This window comes from Lynx rufus, unplaced genomic scaffold (assembly GCF_022079265.1).
Source record: "Lynx rufus isolate CCGP_SWC_20201006 ecotype Redwood Valley unplaced genomic scaffold, mLynRuf1.p SCAF_4, whole genome shotgun sequence".
In the NCBI taxonomy this organism is placed as follows: domain Eukaryota; kingdom Metazoa; phylum Chordata; class Mammalia; order Carnivora; family Felidae; genus Lynx; species Lynx rufus.
In genome coordinates, this window is record NW_025814856.1 from 63,505,198 (window position 1) to 63,517,943 (window position 12,746).

The following is a 12,746-nucleotide window of genomic DNA, read 5'->3' on the forward strand; positions in this document are numbered from 1 at the left end:
TGATGATGATGATGATGATGGCAATAGGGATGGTGACTGTGGTGATGATGGTGATGGTGATGATAGTGATGGTGATGATGATGATGATGGTGGTGGTAAGTGGTGGTGATGATGGTGGTGATGGTGGTGAGGGTGATGGTGATGATAGTGATGATGGTAGTGGTAATGGTGGTGGTGGTGATGGTGGTGATGATGGTGGTGATGATCGTGGTGATGGTGATAAAGATGGTGATGGTAGTGATGATGGTGATGGTGATGATAGTGACAATGATGATGATAGTGATGATGATGATGATGGTGATGATGGTGATAACAGTGGTGATGATGGTAATGATGATGGTGATGATGGTGATGATGATGATGGCAATGGGGATGGTGACAGTGGTGATGATGGTGACGATGATGGTGATAATGATGGTGATGATGATGGTGGTGGAGGTGATGGTGGTGATGGTGGTGATGGTGATGATGGTGATGATGGTGATGATGATGGTGATGGTGATGATGGTGATGATGATGGTGGTGATGGTGATGATGGTGATGATGATGATGGTGATGATGATGGCAATGACGGTGATAATGATGGCAATGATGGTGGTAATGCACTGATAAATCATTACTGGTTAAGTTCCTCTGCTCCAGGAGCTTTATCAGAAAGACGCTTTTTTTCATTTGGTTTGAAATCTCAACAGCATTACTGCTTGAGAAATGATGGCCTGTTTTGTTTCTATCAGATTTATGCCACTAGAAATGTGGATAATGTGGTTAATTCTGAAAAAGTTACATGAATAAAAGATTATTAAGGGATGGGTCTTATCTAAAATAGTATGTCACTATCCGAAATAATTAATGTATTTATTCTTTTGGCAAATATGTGTTGAGTGCCTGCTGGCTCCAAGACCTTGCTGAAGATAATCTAGTGGACAAGATATTTTCCCTGTCCTTCTAGAGCTTGCTGTCACGTCAGACTATTTCAATATGGTGGGGAAAGTGTCATGATGGGGTTCTGCAGGGGGGCCATGTGAGCTCATAAGAGAGGTGGCCAGTCCATGTTAGGGAAAGGCTACTGGGGCCCGACATGTGAGACTTCGTGGGACTACAGGTGTGCAGGAGAGGAATGATCTGGGTGGTGCAGACACCATGGCAGGAGAAGAAATAAAATGAGGTCTTTATGATTGAGGAGAAGGGGTGTGGCTGGATGTCTCCTACCCTAGTGCACTGGGTCTTGTGTTCACTAAGAACTCCATTTGCCCCTGTGGCTTGAGAGACTACTTGTTCATTTTTCATTCATTCATTCATTCCACCAATGGTTCATTCAATGATTCATTCATCCAACATTAAGTGACTGTCTTCTATGTGCAAAGCATTGTGCTGAGCCCTGGGGGTAGTGAGTCTCCATGTCCTGAGAGTGCGATCATTTCCCAGACCAAACTAGGCTCGCATGGAAGGCCTTTCACCAAGACTTTATGAGCTACTTCATGTTAGATCAGTAACTTCCAAGTTGCCCGCGGTCATCAGCATCTCAACCACTGCCATCAGTCCATCGGGGGCGTGGAGGGCTCTAGGCATGGGGCACAGATGAACTCCACTCGATCGAGTCAGGGGCATTGTTGCAGCAAAGTCTTCCTGAAAACCCTTGGATTCTATCCGTTTTGTCTAAACTTCTTTGCGTTATATGGTCTTTAACAACTACGCGTATACATTTAAGAATCCAAGGTGTATTCGATTGAAAATTTTGCCCAAACTAAAAAACTGCTAAATCTTTGTATGAGATGGGAAGAAGGATCTATCTTATTCTTCCCGCCCGCAGCAGGTTTACAGAGGACTGTGTGCAAGGCATGGCTGTGTAAGGGGGGTTTTGCCCCTCAGGGAGCTGGGAGGGGGTGAGTCCTGCGGCTCTCAGGCTGGGCAGGGCCATTCTGCCCTGAAGCGTGAGTACAGACCCACGGAAAGGTGTTCCATATGAAGGCTTTCTTCCTTTCCTCTCTCTCTTTTGTTTGAGTGCTCAGACCTCTTTTAACTGAATAAGAGGATTAAAAATATAATAACATCATATTCGACACTACTCTTCTGACCGAATAGGTATTCTGTTATGTGGACGCACTTCTCCCTTGAATCTACACTCAGGTTTTTTGCAACCTCGGGATCTGCCCAGCCGAGGCGTTTTCCCCTTTGTCCAAGGCCTTCTTTGCAACACGGGGTCGACCTGCCGGAACCAGAGCTATGAGGGAGCCACGGAGCACCATTCTCGGTAAGAGAGACACAAGCATCCTTTTCAGAATTCATGGGAATGAGCTTTTATGCTTTTAGTAAAGCCTAACAGTTTGGGAGAGGTCGGAGATCATAAACAGCACAGAGTCTAGAGTTACAGCAGCATCTGTTTTGTTTGTTTTTAAAGTTTGTTTATTTTGAGAAGGAGAGAGAGAGAGAAAACAGGGGAGGGGCAGAGAGAGAGGGGGAGACAGAGAATTCCAAGCAGGTTCTGTGCTGTCAGCACAGAGCCTCACTCGGGGCTCAAACTCATGAACCGTGAGATCATGACCCGTGGCGAGATCAAGAGTCGGACGCTTAACCAACTGAGCCACCTGGGCGCCCCAAGAACATCAGTTTTGTTAAATGCAGACTCATGTGATAATGTTTCCAGTTAACGGCTGGTTTGGGTAGGGGGTCTTTCCTCTTTCCATGGCTGTTCTTGGAACCACAAAGTGACTGCTGATTAGCAAACGTCATTTGAGTATAATAGTTTGGTTTCTGTAGGTTAAAAGTCTGACTTCAGAATCGCTTGTGCGGCTCTGGCCACCCTGGTGGCTGCCTGGCAAAGCGGGGGGCTGGGGGGGTCTGATGGCATCGAAGACTGCACAGAGAAAGAGCAGATGTGTTTCCTGTGGGAAGAGTCAGAATCAAGGGGGTTTGACTTGGAGGGTTCTGAATGTTCTGGAAGCTTCTCTTTCCTGGCATTGAAGGATCTAAGACACTTGGATGTAAAGCACGTTAAAATATCTGATCTTCATCTTTCAAGTCTCAGTTGCAGGAAGAGAATGGAAAGTTTATAGATAATCTTGGACACGTCCGGTACAATGTTTATCAGTGGTGTTTGCATTTTTAACAAATTTTTTTTAATGTTTTTATTTATTTTTGAGACAGAGAGACAGAGCACGAGCAGAGGAGGGGCAGAGAGAGAGGGAGACACAGAATACGAAGCAGGCTCCAGGCTCTGAACTGTCAGCACAGAGCCTGATGCGGGGCTCGGACTCATGAACTGTGAGATTATGACCTGAGCTTATGAGGGATGCTTAACCGACTGAGCCGCCCAGGCGCCCCTACATTTTTTTTTTTTTTTTGATATAGAAGCATGGTATAGAGAAAATCATTGGAAAGTGTCCGAACTCATAACCCTGAAATAGTTGATGGTCTTTTTGTGCGTGTGAAAAACGTATAAAAAAGCCTCTTTCTGGGAAGGCTAGGGGGTTTGGGTGTGCAGGCGTCTCCACCCCACGGCTTACCCACTCCTCCTTCACTCAGAACAGACGTTGAAGTACAAAAAGTTGGGCTTTATCCCCAGTCCGCACTGGCCCTGTCGCTGTTCAGTTCTGTGTGTCTGTGCAGATTTCTCAACCTCTCTGAACCTCAGGGTCTCGCTTACCCCCCTCCAGCGTCATGAGTTAGGAAGGCAAAATCTGAGAGACGTCCAGTTGCAGGAGGTACTGAGGACAGACAAGGGGCAGGAAGAGCACCCAGCTCAGCTCCCGTCTCCACCTGGACCCCCGATGGCCGGCTGTGCTTCTGGCTTGTTTTCAGATCGGTTCAGATGTGAACTGACTGCACCCTCAGAGCCATGCAGAGACTCCCTTCTGATCATCTCGGTTTACAAACATCTGTGAGCAGAAGTTTCCATATCCGGTCTCCTCAAACATTATGATGGTTGATTTCGTGTGTGCATTTCTGTGCCCTTTGTAATTCCCCAGGGAAAGTTCACTTTGGTCAGGAAGCCCACGTTTCATCTGATCTGGGTTCTGAGTATGAAAATCGGCTTCCTTATTCCTGGCTCTGCGGGGAGCTTGGCTCTAACCATTGGATCTCGGAGCTGAGATGGGTCATTACTGAAAGCAGATAAAGCGGATGTTCTCATGCAGTGTGAGGAATCGGTCCTGTATTTTTACGGCAAAGCCACGGCACCAGAGTCACCATTTGTGATGCCCGTGTGCGACCCCTCGTCCCTTTCTTGGGGGACGCTGCCCACACCAGGGTTCCCTGCACTCTGGTGACGGGTGCTGTGCTCTCCCACTGTCGTCACGGTGCTACCGTGAGCCTTGTGATGTTTCCTGGTTCTCAGATCCGCCCCAGCTCTTGAGGATCACCTCACTTCCTACCTGCTTCGCTGCCGCTGCAGTTCACTCCTTGCACATGCGTGGCTTCTCAGCTCTGCAGCCATTCCACACTTCTCTCCATTCCAAGTCCTTTGCAAGTAGTTGGATCCCCATTCACCTCCCGGGGCAGCTAAGAGCTCCATCCTTGTATTTATTTATTTATTTATTTATTTAACATTATATTTATTTTTGAGACAGGGAGAGACAGAGCATGAACAGGGGAGGGTCAGAGAGAGGGAGACACAGAATCTGAAACAGGCTCCAGGCTCTGCACTGTCAGCACAGAGCCCGACCCGGGGCTCGAACTCATGGACCGTGAGATTATAACCTGAGCCGAAGTCGGCCGCTTAACCAACTGAGCCACCCAGGCGCCCCCATCCTTGTTTCTTAAACATTGAAAATTTTTTTTCTAAGTTTATTTACTTATTTTGAGAGAGAGAGAGAGAGTGCAAGCAGGGGAGGGGCAGAGAGAGGGAGACAGAATCCCAAGCAGGCTCCGTGCTGTCAGTGCACAGCCCGATGTGGGGCTCAAACTCGCGAACCGTGAGCTTATGACCTGAGCTGAAACCAGGACTCAGAGGCTTAGCCAGCTGCCCAACCCAGGTGCCCCCATCCTTGTTGCTTACAAGGAGGATTCTGTCTGTGCTCCTGGCCCCGTCCCCACCCTTGGACGCCTTCTACGTTGATACACCTCTAGCCCCTTCCCCAGCCTGTTCAACCTTTCTCTTTATGCTGTCTCACCTCCAGACCCTCGGTGGTACCAGGGTCCCCCTCCCTGGGAAACACTGGCTCCGTGGAATGCATAATTAGGAGTCGGTCCTTTGGGACTCTCTCCCTGCCTGGACTTTTTCTAACAGACCAGGGGTTCCTATGGTTGATCCTGTGTCTGTCTCCTGGTGTCTCCCCCCACACCCCTCATGGCCTTGGAAAAGAAGGGGGCACCGGCAGGGTCTTCAGAGATGGACTCATCAGGACCCCTGTTTCTGGTGACATTGACATCTTCCCTCACACACCCAGCTGGCTGGCGGGCTCTGGCCTGCGTGCTGGCGGAGGGCCCTGCATTTTCTCGTTTTCTCTCTTGGGCTTCAGGCCCTGATTTCACCTTCTTCTTTATATTCAGGCCCCTCCTTTCCCCTTCATAGTTTTCTCTCTAAGGAGCCACGGAGGAAAGACGACTACACGGGGTCCTGAGGGGTCTTTCTAGACCCCTTTCAGGAGCTTAGCCAAGAGAGGCTCAGCGGCAGCGAGGGATGTACAGCAGGGGGCACCAGCCTCCAGCCCACGGCATCCCTCTCTGCTCCCAGGAACTGCTTCCCATGAGACTATCACCCCTATGTCCCCGTGTACCCTCACACTGCTTTCCGGGGCTGGTCTCTCCTGTGAGCACTCTCTGTGCCCGGCTGATGCCTCTCGGGGGAAATCGAGAACATGGGTAGTCAGGTGTATTCTGCCAGTTTTTATTTGTAGATTTCTCCTTGTTTTATTTTTACACCCTAGTTTTCCCTTTCACACATAAGTATTGCGTTCATCTGGGCTTTATGTCTATGGGTGGGGTACAATGATCCAATCACACTTTTCCCCCCATTTGGATAACTCCACGGATATGCGGTGGATCTCGGACAGACATCGCGCTTTCCTCGGCCCCCGGATCGGCTCTGGACGTCTCTGTCTGTTCCGGAGACCCATCAGGCCACCCCCGACTGCACCTCGCTGGCTTTCTTCCTAGACCTTTCCGGTGTCTTGTGTCTGATAGGGCAAACCCTCCTACCTCGCTTTCCTCCTTCAGGGAAGTCTATACATTTTACAAACTTGTCAAGGTCGGTGAGAATATTCTGTTGGGGGTTCGATTGGTGTCACATGGAATCCTGCAATCACTATGCGACGTATGGTGTAGTTAGGTTTTCAGCGTCTCAGCACCGCGTAGTGATACTGTCCCGTGAAGGCCATGGATACCATTCTTCACACTTTTTCCCAGCTACTGTGTTATTTTTTTGTTGCTATCACAAATGGCATCTTTTTAGAAGTTATACCACGTCACTGATTTTTCCTTCCTCAGGTAATGGAAATACAATTAATGGTCAAAAACCAACTTTATTGATCTATACAATAATCGATGACAAGTAAATGCACGGTGAGCCTTGACATGTTTGTTTACCTAGGCGAACACTGCCGTGATGGAATATTCCATTCTCCCTGCAAATCCCCTGTGCCCCCCTCCCAGCCTACCCCACCCCAGGAACAAATTACCTGCTTACTGCCATCTGGATGAGATTTAGATTTGTCTTTTTAAATTTTTTTTAAGTTTGTTTATTTATTTTGAGAGAGAGTGAGCCCAAGTGGGGAAGGGACAGAGAAAAGAGGGAGACACAGAATCCCAAGCAGGCTCCGGGCTCTGAGCTGTCAGCACAGAGCCCGACGTGGGGCTCGAACCCATGAACCGCGAGATCATGACCTGAGCAGAAGTTGGGACACGCTTAACTGTCTGAGTCACCCACCCAGGCACCCCTAGATTTGTCTTTTACAGAACTTCGTGTACGAGATACACCCTTGGTGTCTGAAGCCAAATGTTTCCAGATTTATGTGTGTGTTGTATGTACCAGTAACTCACTCCTTTTTCAATTGCCAAGTGGTACTCTCACGCTATGGAGGCGCACACACAAGTTGGGTTTCAGCTTCATCCAGTCATAAATCAAGGGCAACACAGTCATAAGGCAGGTTCAGGATCCCCCAATCAGGGACATTCCCCACACGTGATGCACCTGGCTCCTTACAGGGGCTGCTGACCAGAGCAGGAGACCAGCCACACAGCAGGCAGGAGCCTGGTGGCTATTTCCAGTTTTGACTATGTAGGAGAAAAGCTGCTGTCGGTGTTAAGACAATGTCTTTGTAGAGAGTGCAGCTGTTGGGATGAGTGTTTAGTGAGTCTTAGTTTATAATAAACTTCTGGACTGTTTTCCAAAGCGTATGTACAATCTGGGACTCCCAGCATCAGTATATGGGGGCTCCAAGGACTCCCCTTCTTGCCAGCACGTGGGGTTTTGGGGTCTCCTTACTTTGGCCGTACTCATGGTGGAGTCGTGTTATCTGAGGTATTTTTCATGGATTTCTCTAGCCATGAAGGATGTTGCAGTACCGGGATTTGTACGGAGTAGATATGTGGTCACCTGAACGAATATCTATTCCTCACTTGTGTTTGGTCATCAACCCCAGTTTCCGGCTGTCAGCGCCCAACCCCCTAGAATTTTCTGAGTGCTCCGGGCTGTAAAGGTGTCTTGTGTTATGTTAATGAAGGCGACTCTTGGACCCCTCCCCAGGGCTGGGGGGTGGGTACTGGTTGCCCGGGGAAGCAACCTTTGGGATTAGAGGTTAGAACTTTCCTGCCCACCCCCCTATCCCGGTGGGGGGGGGAGGGGCTGGAGGTTAAATCAGCCAATGGCCCCTGATCTAATCGATGGCGCCTTCATTAGGAGATCTTCTTACAAAACCCAAAAGGCCCAGGGGTTCAGAGAGCTTCCGGGTCAGTGATCACTTGGAGATGGGCGAGCTCTGGTACCTGGGGAGGCAGGGCGCTCCATGCCCCATCCCCAGACCTGGGTCTGAGCCCCTCTTCCAACTGACTGTTGGTTCGTATCCCCGGTCACCATCCTTTAATAAACCGGTAAACCTAAGTGTTTCCCTGAGTTCTGGGAGTCATTCTAGCAATTTACGTTTTTTAAAAATTTATTTTAAGTAATCTCTATACCCAACGTGGGGCTCGAACTCACAACCCCGAATTAAGAGTCACCCAGGCGCCCCCACCCTGGGCAATTAATCAAAGCTAAGAAGGAGGCCGTTGGAGCCTCCGATCTGTAGCAGGGCGGTGGGGAGCACAGGTGACAATAGCTATAAACTGGCGACTGGAAGCTCAAGTGGGGGAGGGGCAGTGCTGGGGGACTGAGCCCTTCTCCTGCGGGGTCTGACGCGGTCTCCGGGTGGATGGTGTCAGAGGTCCGTTGAATTTTTGGACACGCTGCTGGTGTCCGAGAATTGCCTGGTGTTGCCAGGGGGTAGGGGGACCTGCCCCATGTTGGAATTGGGTCCGGAACCGTAAAAGAGAGGGTGAGTGTCTTTTCGTGTGTTTATTGGCCATTTGAACCGGGTGTGTGTGTGTGTGTGTGTGTGTGTGTGTGCGCGCGCGCGTGAAGTGTTTGGTCAACTCTTTTTATTACAATTAATCGCTACATTTTAATCTTTGTTTTTGTTGAATCCTTAGAGTTTTTTTACATATTCTGATTACAAGTCTTTTATCAGAAAGACATATGGGGAATGTCTTCTTCCAGTTTCTGAGCTGTTTTCTGAAAGGAAGCGGGTTTCTTCTTTTTTTTTTTCATTCAACAGAAACGTTTACTTCATTGGAGATCGCGAAGATCCTCAGGAAGGAAAGAAGATTTTCTCCTTCTTTTAGAAGTTTTGTGGTTACAGCTGTGGTTTAGGCACACAATCCATTCTGAGTACATTTTTGTACGTGATGTGGGGCAAGTGTTGAGGTTTATCTTCTGATGGGTGTTGACTTGTGCTCATATCATTTGTTGGAGACCTCCTACGCCCATTAAACTATGTTGGTGCCTTCGTTGCAAACCAGGTGTTCCGATAAAAATATGTAGTTGTGTTCTTGCCCATCTTATTTCAGTGTATGATTTCTCTTTGGCAAACAGTCTCAGTAACTGTTGCTTTAGAGAAAGTCTCGAAATCAGGTGGTATAAGACCTTCGCCTTCGTTTTGTTTTCCAAAATTATTTTAGTTCTTTTGAATTTCTGTGTGAACTTTAAAACCAGCGTGTTTGTTCTTTTTAAAAATATTATTATTATTTTTAAAATGTTTATTTATTTTCGGGGCTCCTGGGTGGCTCAGTCGGTTAAGTGTCTGACTTCAGCCAGGTCACAATCTCGCGGTCCGTGAGTTCGAGCCCCGCGTCGGGCTCTGGGCTGATGGCTCGGAGCCTGGAGCCTGCTTCCGATTCTGTGTCTCCCTCTCTCTCTGCCCCTCCCCCGTTCATGCTCTGTCTCTCTCTGTCTCAAAAATAAATAAAAAACATTAAAAAAATTAAAAAAATGTTTATTTATTTTCGAGAGAGTGTGAGCAGGGGGAGGGGGAGAGAGAGAGGGAGACACAGAATCCGAAGCAGGCTCCAGGCTCTGAGCAGTCAGCACAGAGCCTGATGTGGGGCTCGAACTCATGAACCGTGAGATCATGACCTGAGCCAAAGTCAGATGCTTAACCGACTGAGCTGCCCAGGCACACCTCTTTTTTTTTTTTTTTTAAGTGTTTATTTTTGAAAGAGAGAGGGAGAGCACGAGCGGGGGAGGGACAGAGAGAGGGAGACAGAGGATCTGAAGTGGGTTTTGCGCTGACAGCAGTGAGCCTGATGCGGGGCTGGAACTCACCGAGAGATCAAGACCTGAGCCAAAGTTGGATGCTCAACCGACTGAGCCACTCAGGTGCCCCTCAACTGGTTTATTCTTACAAAAAACCTCCTGGGATTTTGCTTGGAATTACCTTAAAACAAAGCAAAACAAAGCCTTGGTTCTTAGTCTATTCACAGACTTGTGCAACCATTACTATAGTCAGTTTTAGGATATTTTTCGTTACTCCAAAAAAAATGCCCACCTGTATCCATTAGCATTTACTTCTCATCTCCCCCTCAGCTCCCCCGCTCTCGTAGCCTAGACATCCACTAACCGGCTTTCTGTCTCTGGGCTTTTGACTGTTCTGGGCCTCTCACAGAATTCGGAAACTTGCAGGTATTTTTGTAACTGGCTTCTTTCACTCGGCACAGGGTCTTGAAGGTTGGTCCCAGGTGGCGGGTGTGAGTACTCCATTCATGTGTATTGCTGGCCAGATTCCACCGTGCGGCTCTCCTACGTTTCGTTTCTCTGTCCCTCGGCGGATGGTCACTGGAGTCGCTTCTACACTTTGGCAATTATGAATAACGCTGCTACAGACATGCACACGCAGTTTTTTTCTGTGGATTTATGTCTTCCTTTCTCTTGGGGATATGCTAGGTCGTATGGTGACTTTGTGTTGAATGTTTCCAGAAACTGTCGGTTTTCCCAGAATGGCTGTACCATGTTATCCTGCCACCAACGGTGTATGAGGGTCTGCTGGTCCATAGCCTCACCGGTGCTTAGGGCTTTTAGAGCATAGCCATCCAGGTGGGGGCAAAGTGGTGTCTCATTGTGGTTTAGATTTACATTTCCCTGATGGTTAATGACATTGGCCACCCTTTCACTGCTCGCTGGCCAGTTGTGTATCTTCTTTGGTGAAATGTCTGTTCAGCTCCTTTGCCCTATTTATTTACATCATTTTTTAAGATGTTTATTTATTTTTGAGAGAGAGAGAGAGACAGCGCCAGGAGGGGAGGGGCAGAGAGAGAGGGAGACACGGAATCCGAAGCAGGCTCCGGGCTCTGAGCTGTCAGCCCAGAGCCCCAACCAGGGATCAAACTCATGAACAGTGAGATCATGACCTGAGTTGAAGTCGGATGCTCAACTGACTGAGGCACCCAGGCGCCCCATTATTTTTTAATGTTCGTTTTTGAGAGAGAGAGAAAGATAGACAGAGACAGACGGTCTGAGAAAGAGAACTCATGAACTGTGAGATCATGACCTGAGCCGAAGTTTGATGCTTAACCGACAGAGCCCCCCAGGCGACCCACCTTTGCCCATTTTTAATCGGGTTATCAGTCGTTTTGTTATTGAGTTGTGAGAGTCCTTCATATAGTCTGGACACAAGCTCTGTACCAGAGACATATGATTTGCACATATTTCCCCCACCCCCATTTTGTTGGTCGTTTTTCCACTTGGTTCATTGTATCCTTTGGAACATACTGTGTTTAATTGTGATGAAGTCCCACTCATCCATTTTTTCTCATGTTCCCTGCACTTTTGGTGTCCTATCTAAAAGGCGTTGTCTGACCCATGACCATGAAGATTTGAACTTTTTAGTTTCAGCTCCTAAGTTTTGGTCTATGATCCATTTTGAGTTGGCCTTTGTGTATGGTGTGAGGAAGGACTCTGACTTCATTCTTGTGCGTGTGGATGGCAGTTATCTCAGGGGACTGCATTCAATGTATAGATTAGTTGAGAAAGAATTGAGATTTTAACAACATGGAGCCTTCCAATCCATGAGCATCATATAATGTCTCCATTGATTTAAGTTTTCTAGAATTTCTCTCAGGAATGTTTTGGTAGTTTTCAGTTTTATGTACATTTTGTTAAATGTATTCCTAAGTAGTTCATGTTTTTTGGTATTGCTTACAATTTTTTAAAAATATGGACAACCATTGCTGTGGCTTTTTAATATAACCTTTAGGATTTTTTACATACATGATCGTGCCATCTGTAAATAGTTTTACTTCTTGTTTTCCTTGCCTAGATGCTTTTTCTTTCTTTTATTTAGAGTTTAATGTGTTCTTAATCTACTTAAAAAAATTTATTTTAGAGACACAGAGAGCAGGGGAGAGGGTTAGAGGGAGAGAGAGAGAATCCTAAGTGGCTCCAAGGTCAGCATGGAACCCTGAGATCATGACCTGAGCCAAAATCAAGAGTTGGATGCCTAATTTACTGCGCCACCCAGGCTCCCCTTTTTCTACTTTCTTTATGATCAACCTGAGATTATTGCTTTTAGACCTTTTCTAATGTAAAGATTAAAAGCCTCATATTTCTTCCTGGGCACTGCTTTCAGCTATCAGAAATTTCGATATGTATTTTCATTTGCATTAAGTTCAAAATATTAATTGATTGGCACTGTGGTTTCTTCTTTGACTCATGGGTTATTTGTAGGTTACATGCTTAATTTCTAAGTGTTTGAAGATTTTCCTTAGATCTTCTTTATTGCTAATACACGTAAAATTCCACTGTGGTCCGAGAACTCTGCATGATTTAGGTCTTTTTAACTTTGTTGAAGCTCATTTTATGGCTCTGGTATATGGTCTCCTTTGATGAATATTTAACATGAAACCAAGGAAATGATTTGCCTTCTGCTGGTGGGTGGGATTTGTTCAAATCTTTAACATCTTTACTGATATCCTGTCTCCTTGTTCTATAAATTGTCGAGAAAGCAAATGAAATCTCCAATCATAATTGTGGAATTTTCTATTTTTCTTTTCAGTTCTCTTGGTCTTTGCTCTGTTTACTTTGAAGCTCTGATGTTGGTGCATATATGCTTTCAAATTGTTATATTTTCTTCATGGACCCATTTATCATGACCTAATGGTTCCGTACGATTACATCTCTTATGCATGTCGTGTATTTTATTATATATGCAACAAATAGTATACATAATACACACTGTGTTGTATAATGATATGTAATCTCTTTATTCTGGTGGTGGTCAGTGTTT

The 12,746-nt window shown here is 46.7% G+C and overlaps 1 protein-coding gene across 1 annotated transcript in view; it reads left to right on the forward strand.

Annotated features, from left to right (window-relative positions):
- Window positions 1-12,746, forward strand: part of ABCA13 (ATP binding cassette subfamily A member 13) — a 394,379-nt gene that overhangs the window by 26,282 nt on the left and 355,351 nt on the right. Inside the window, exon 3 of the mRNA XM_047096975.1 lies at window positions 2,128-2,251. Within this exon, the coding sequence (XP_046952931.1) occupies window positions 2,128-2,251 (124 nt within the window). The remainder of the gene's footprint in view (window positions 1-2,127; window positions 2,252-12,746) is intronic.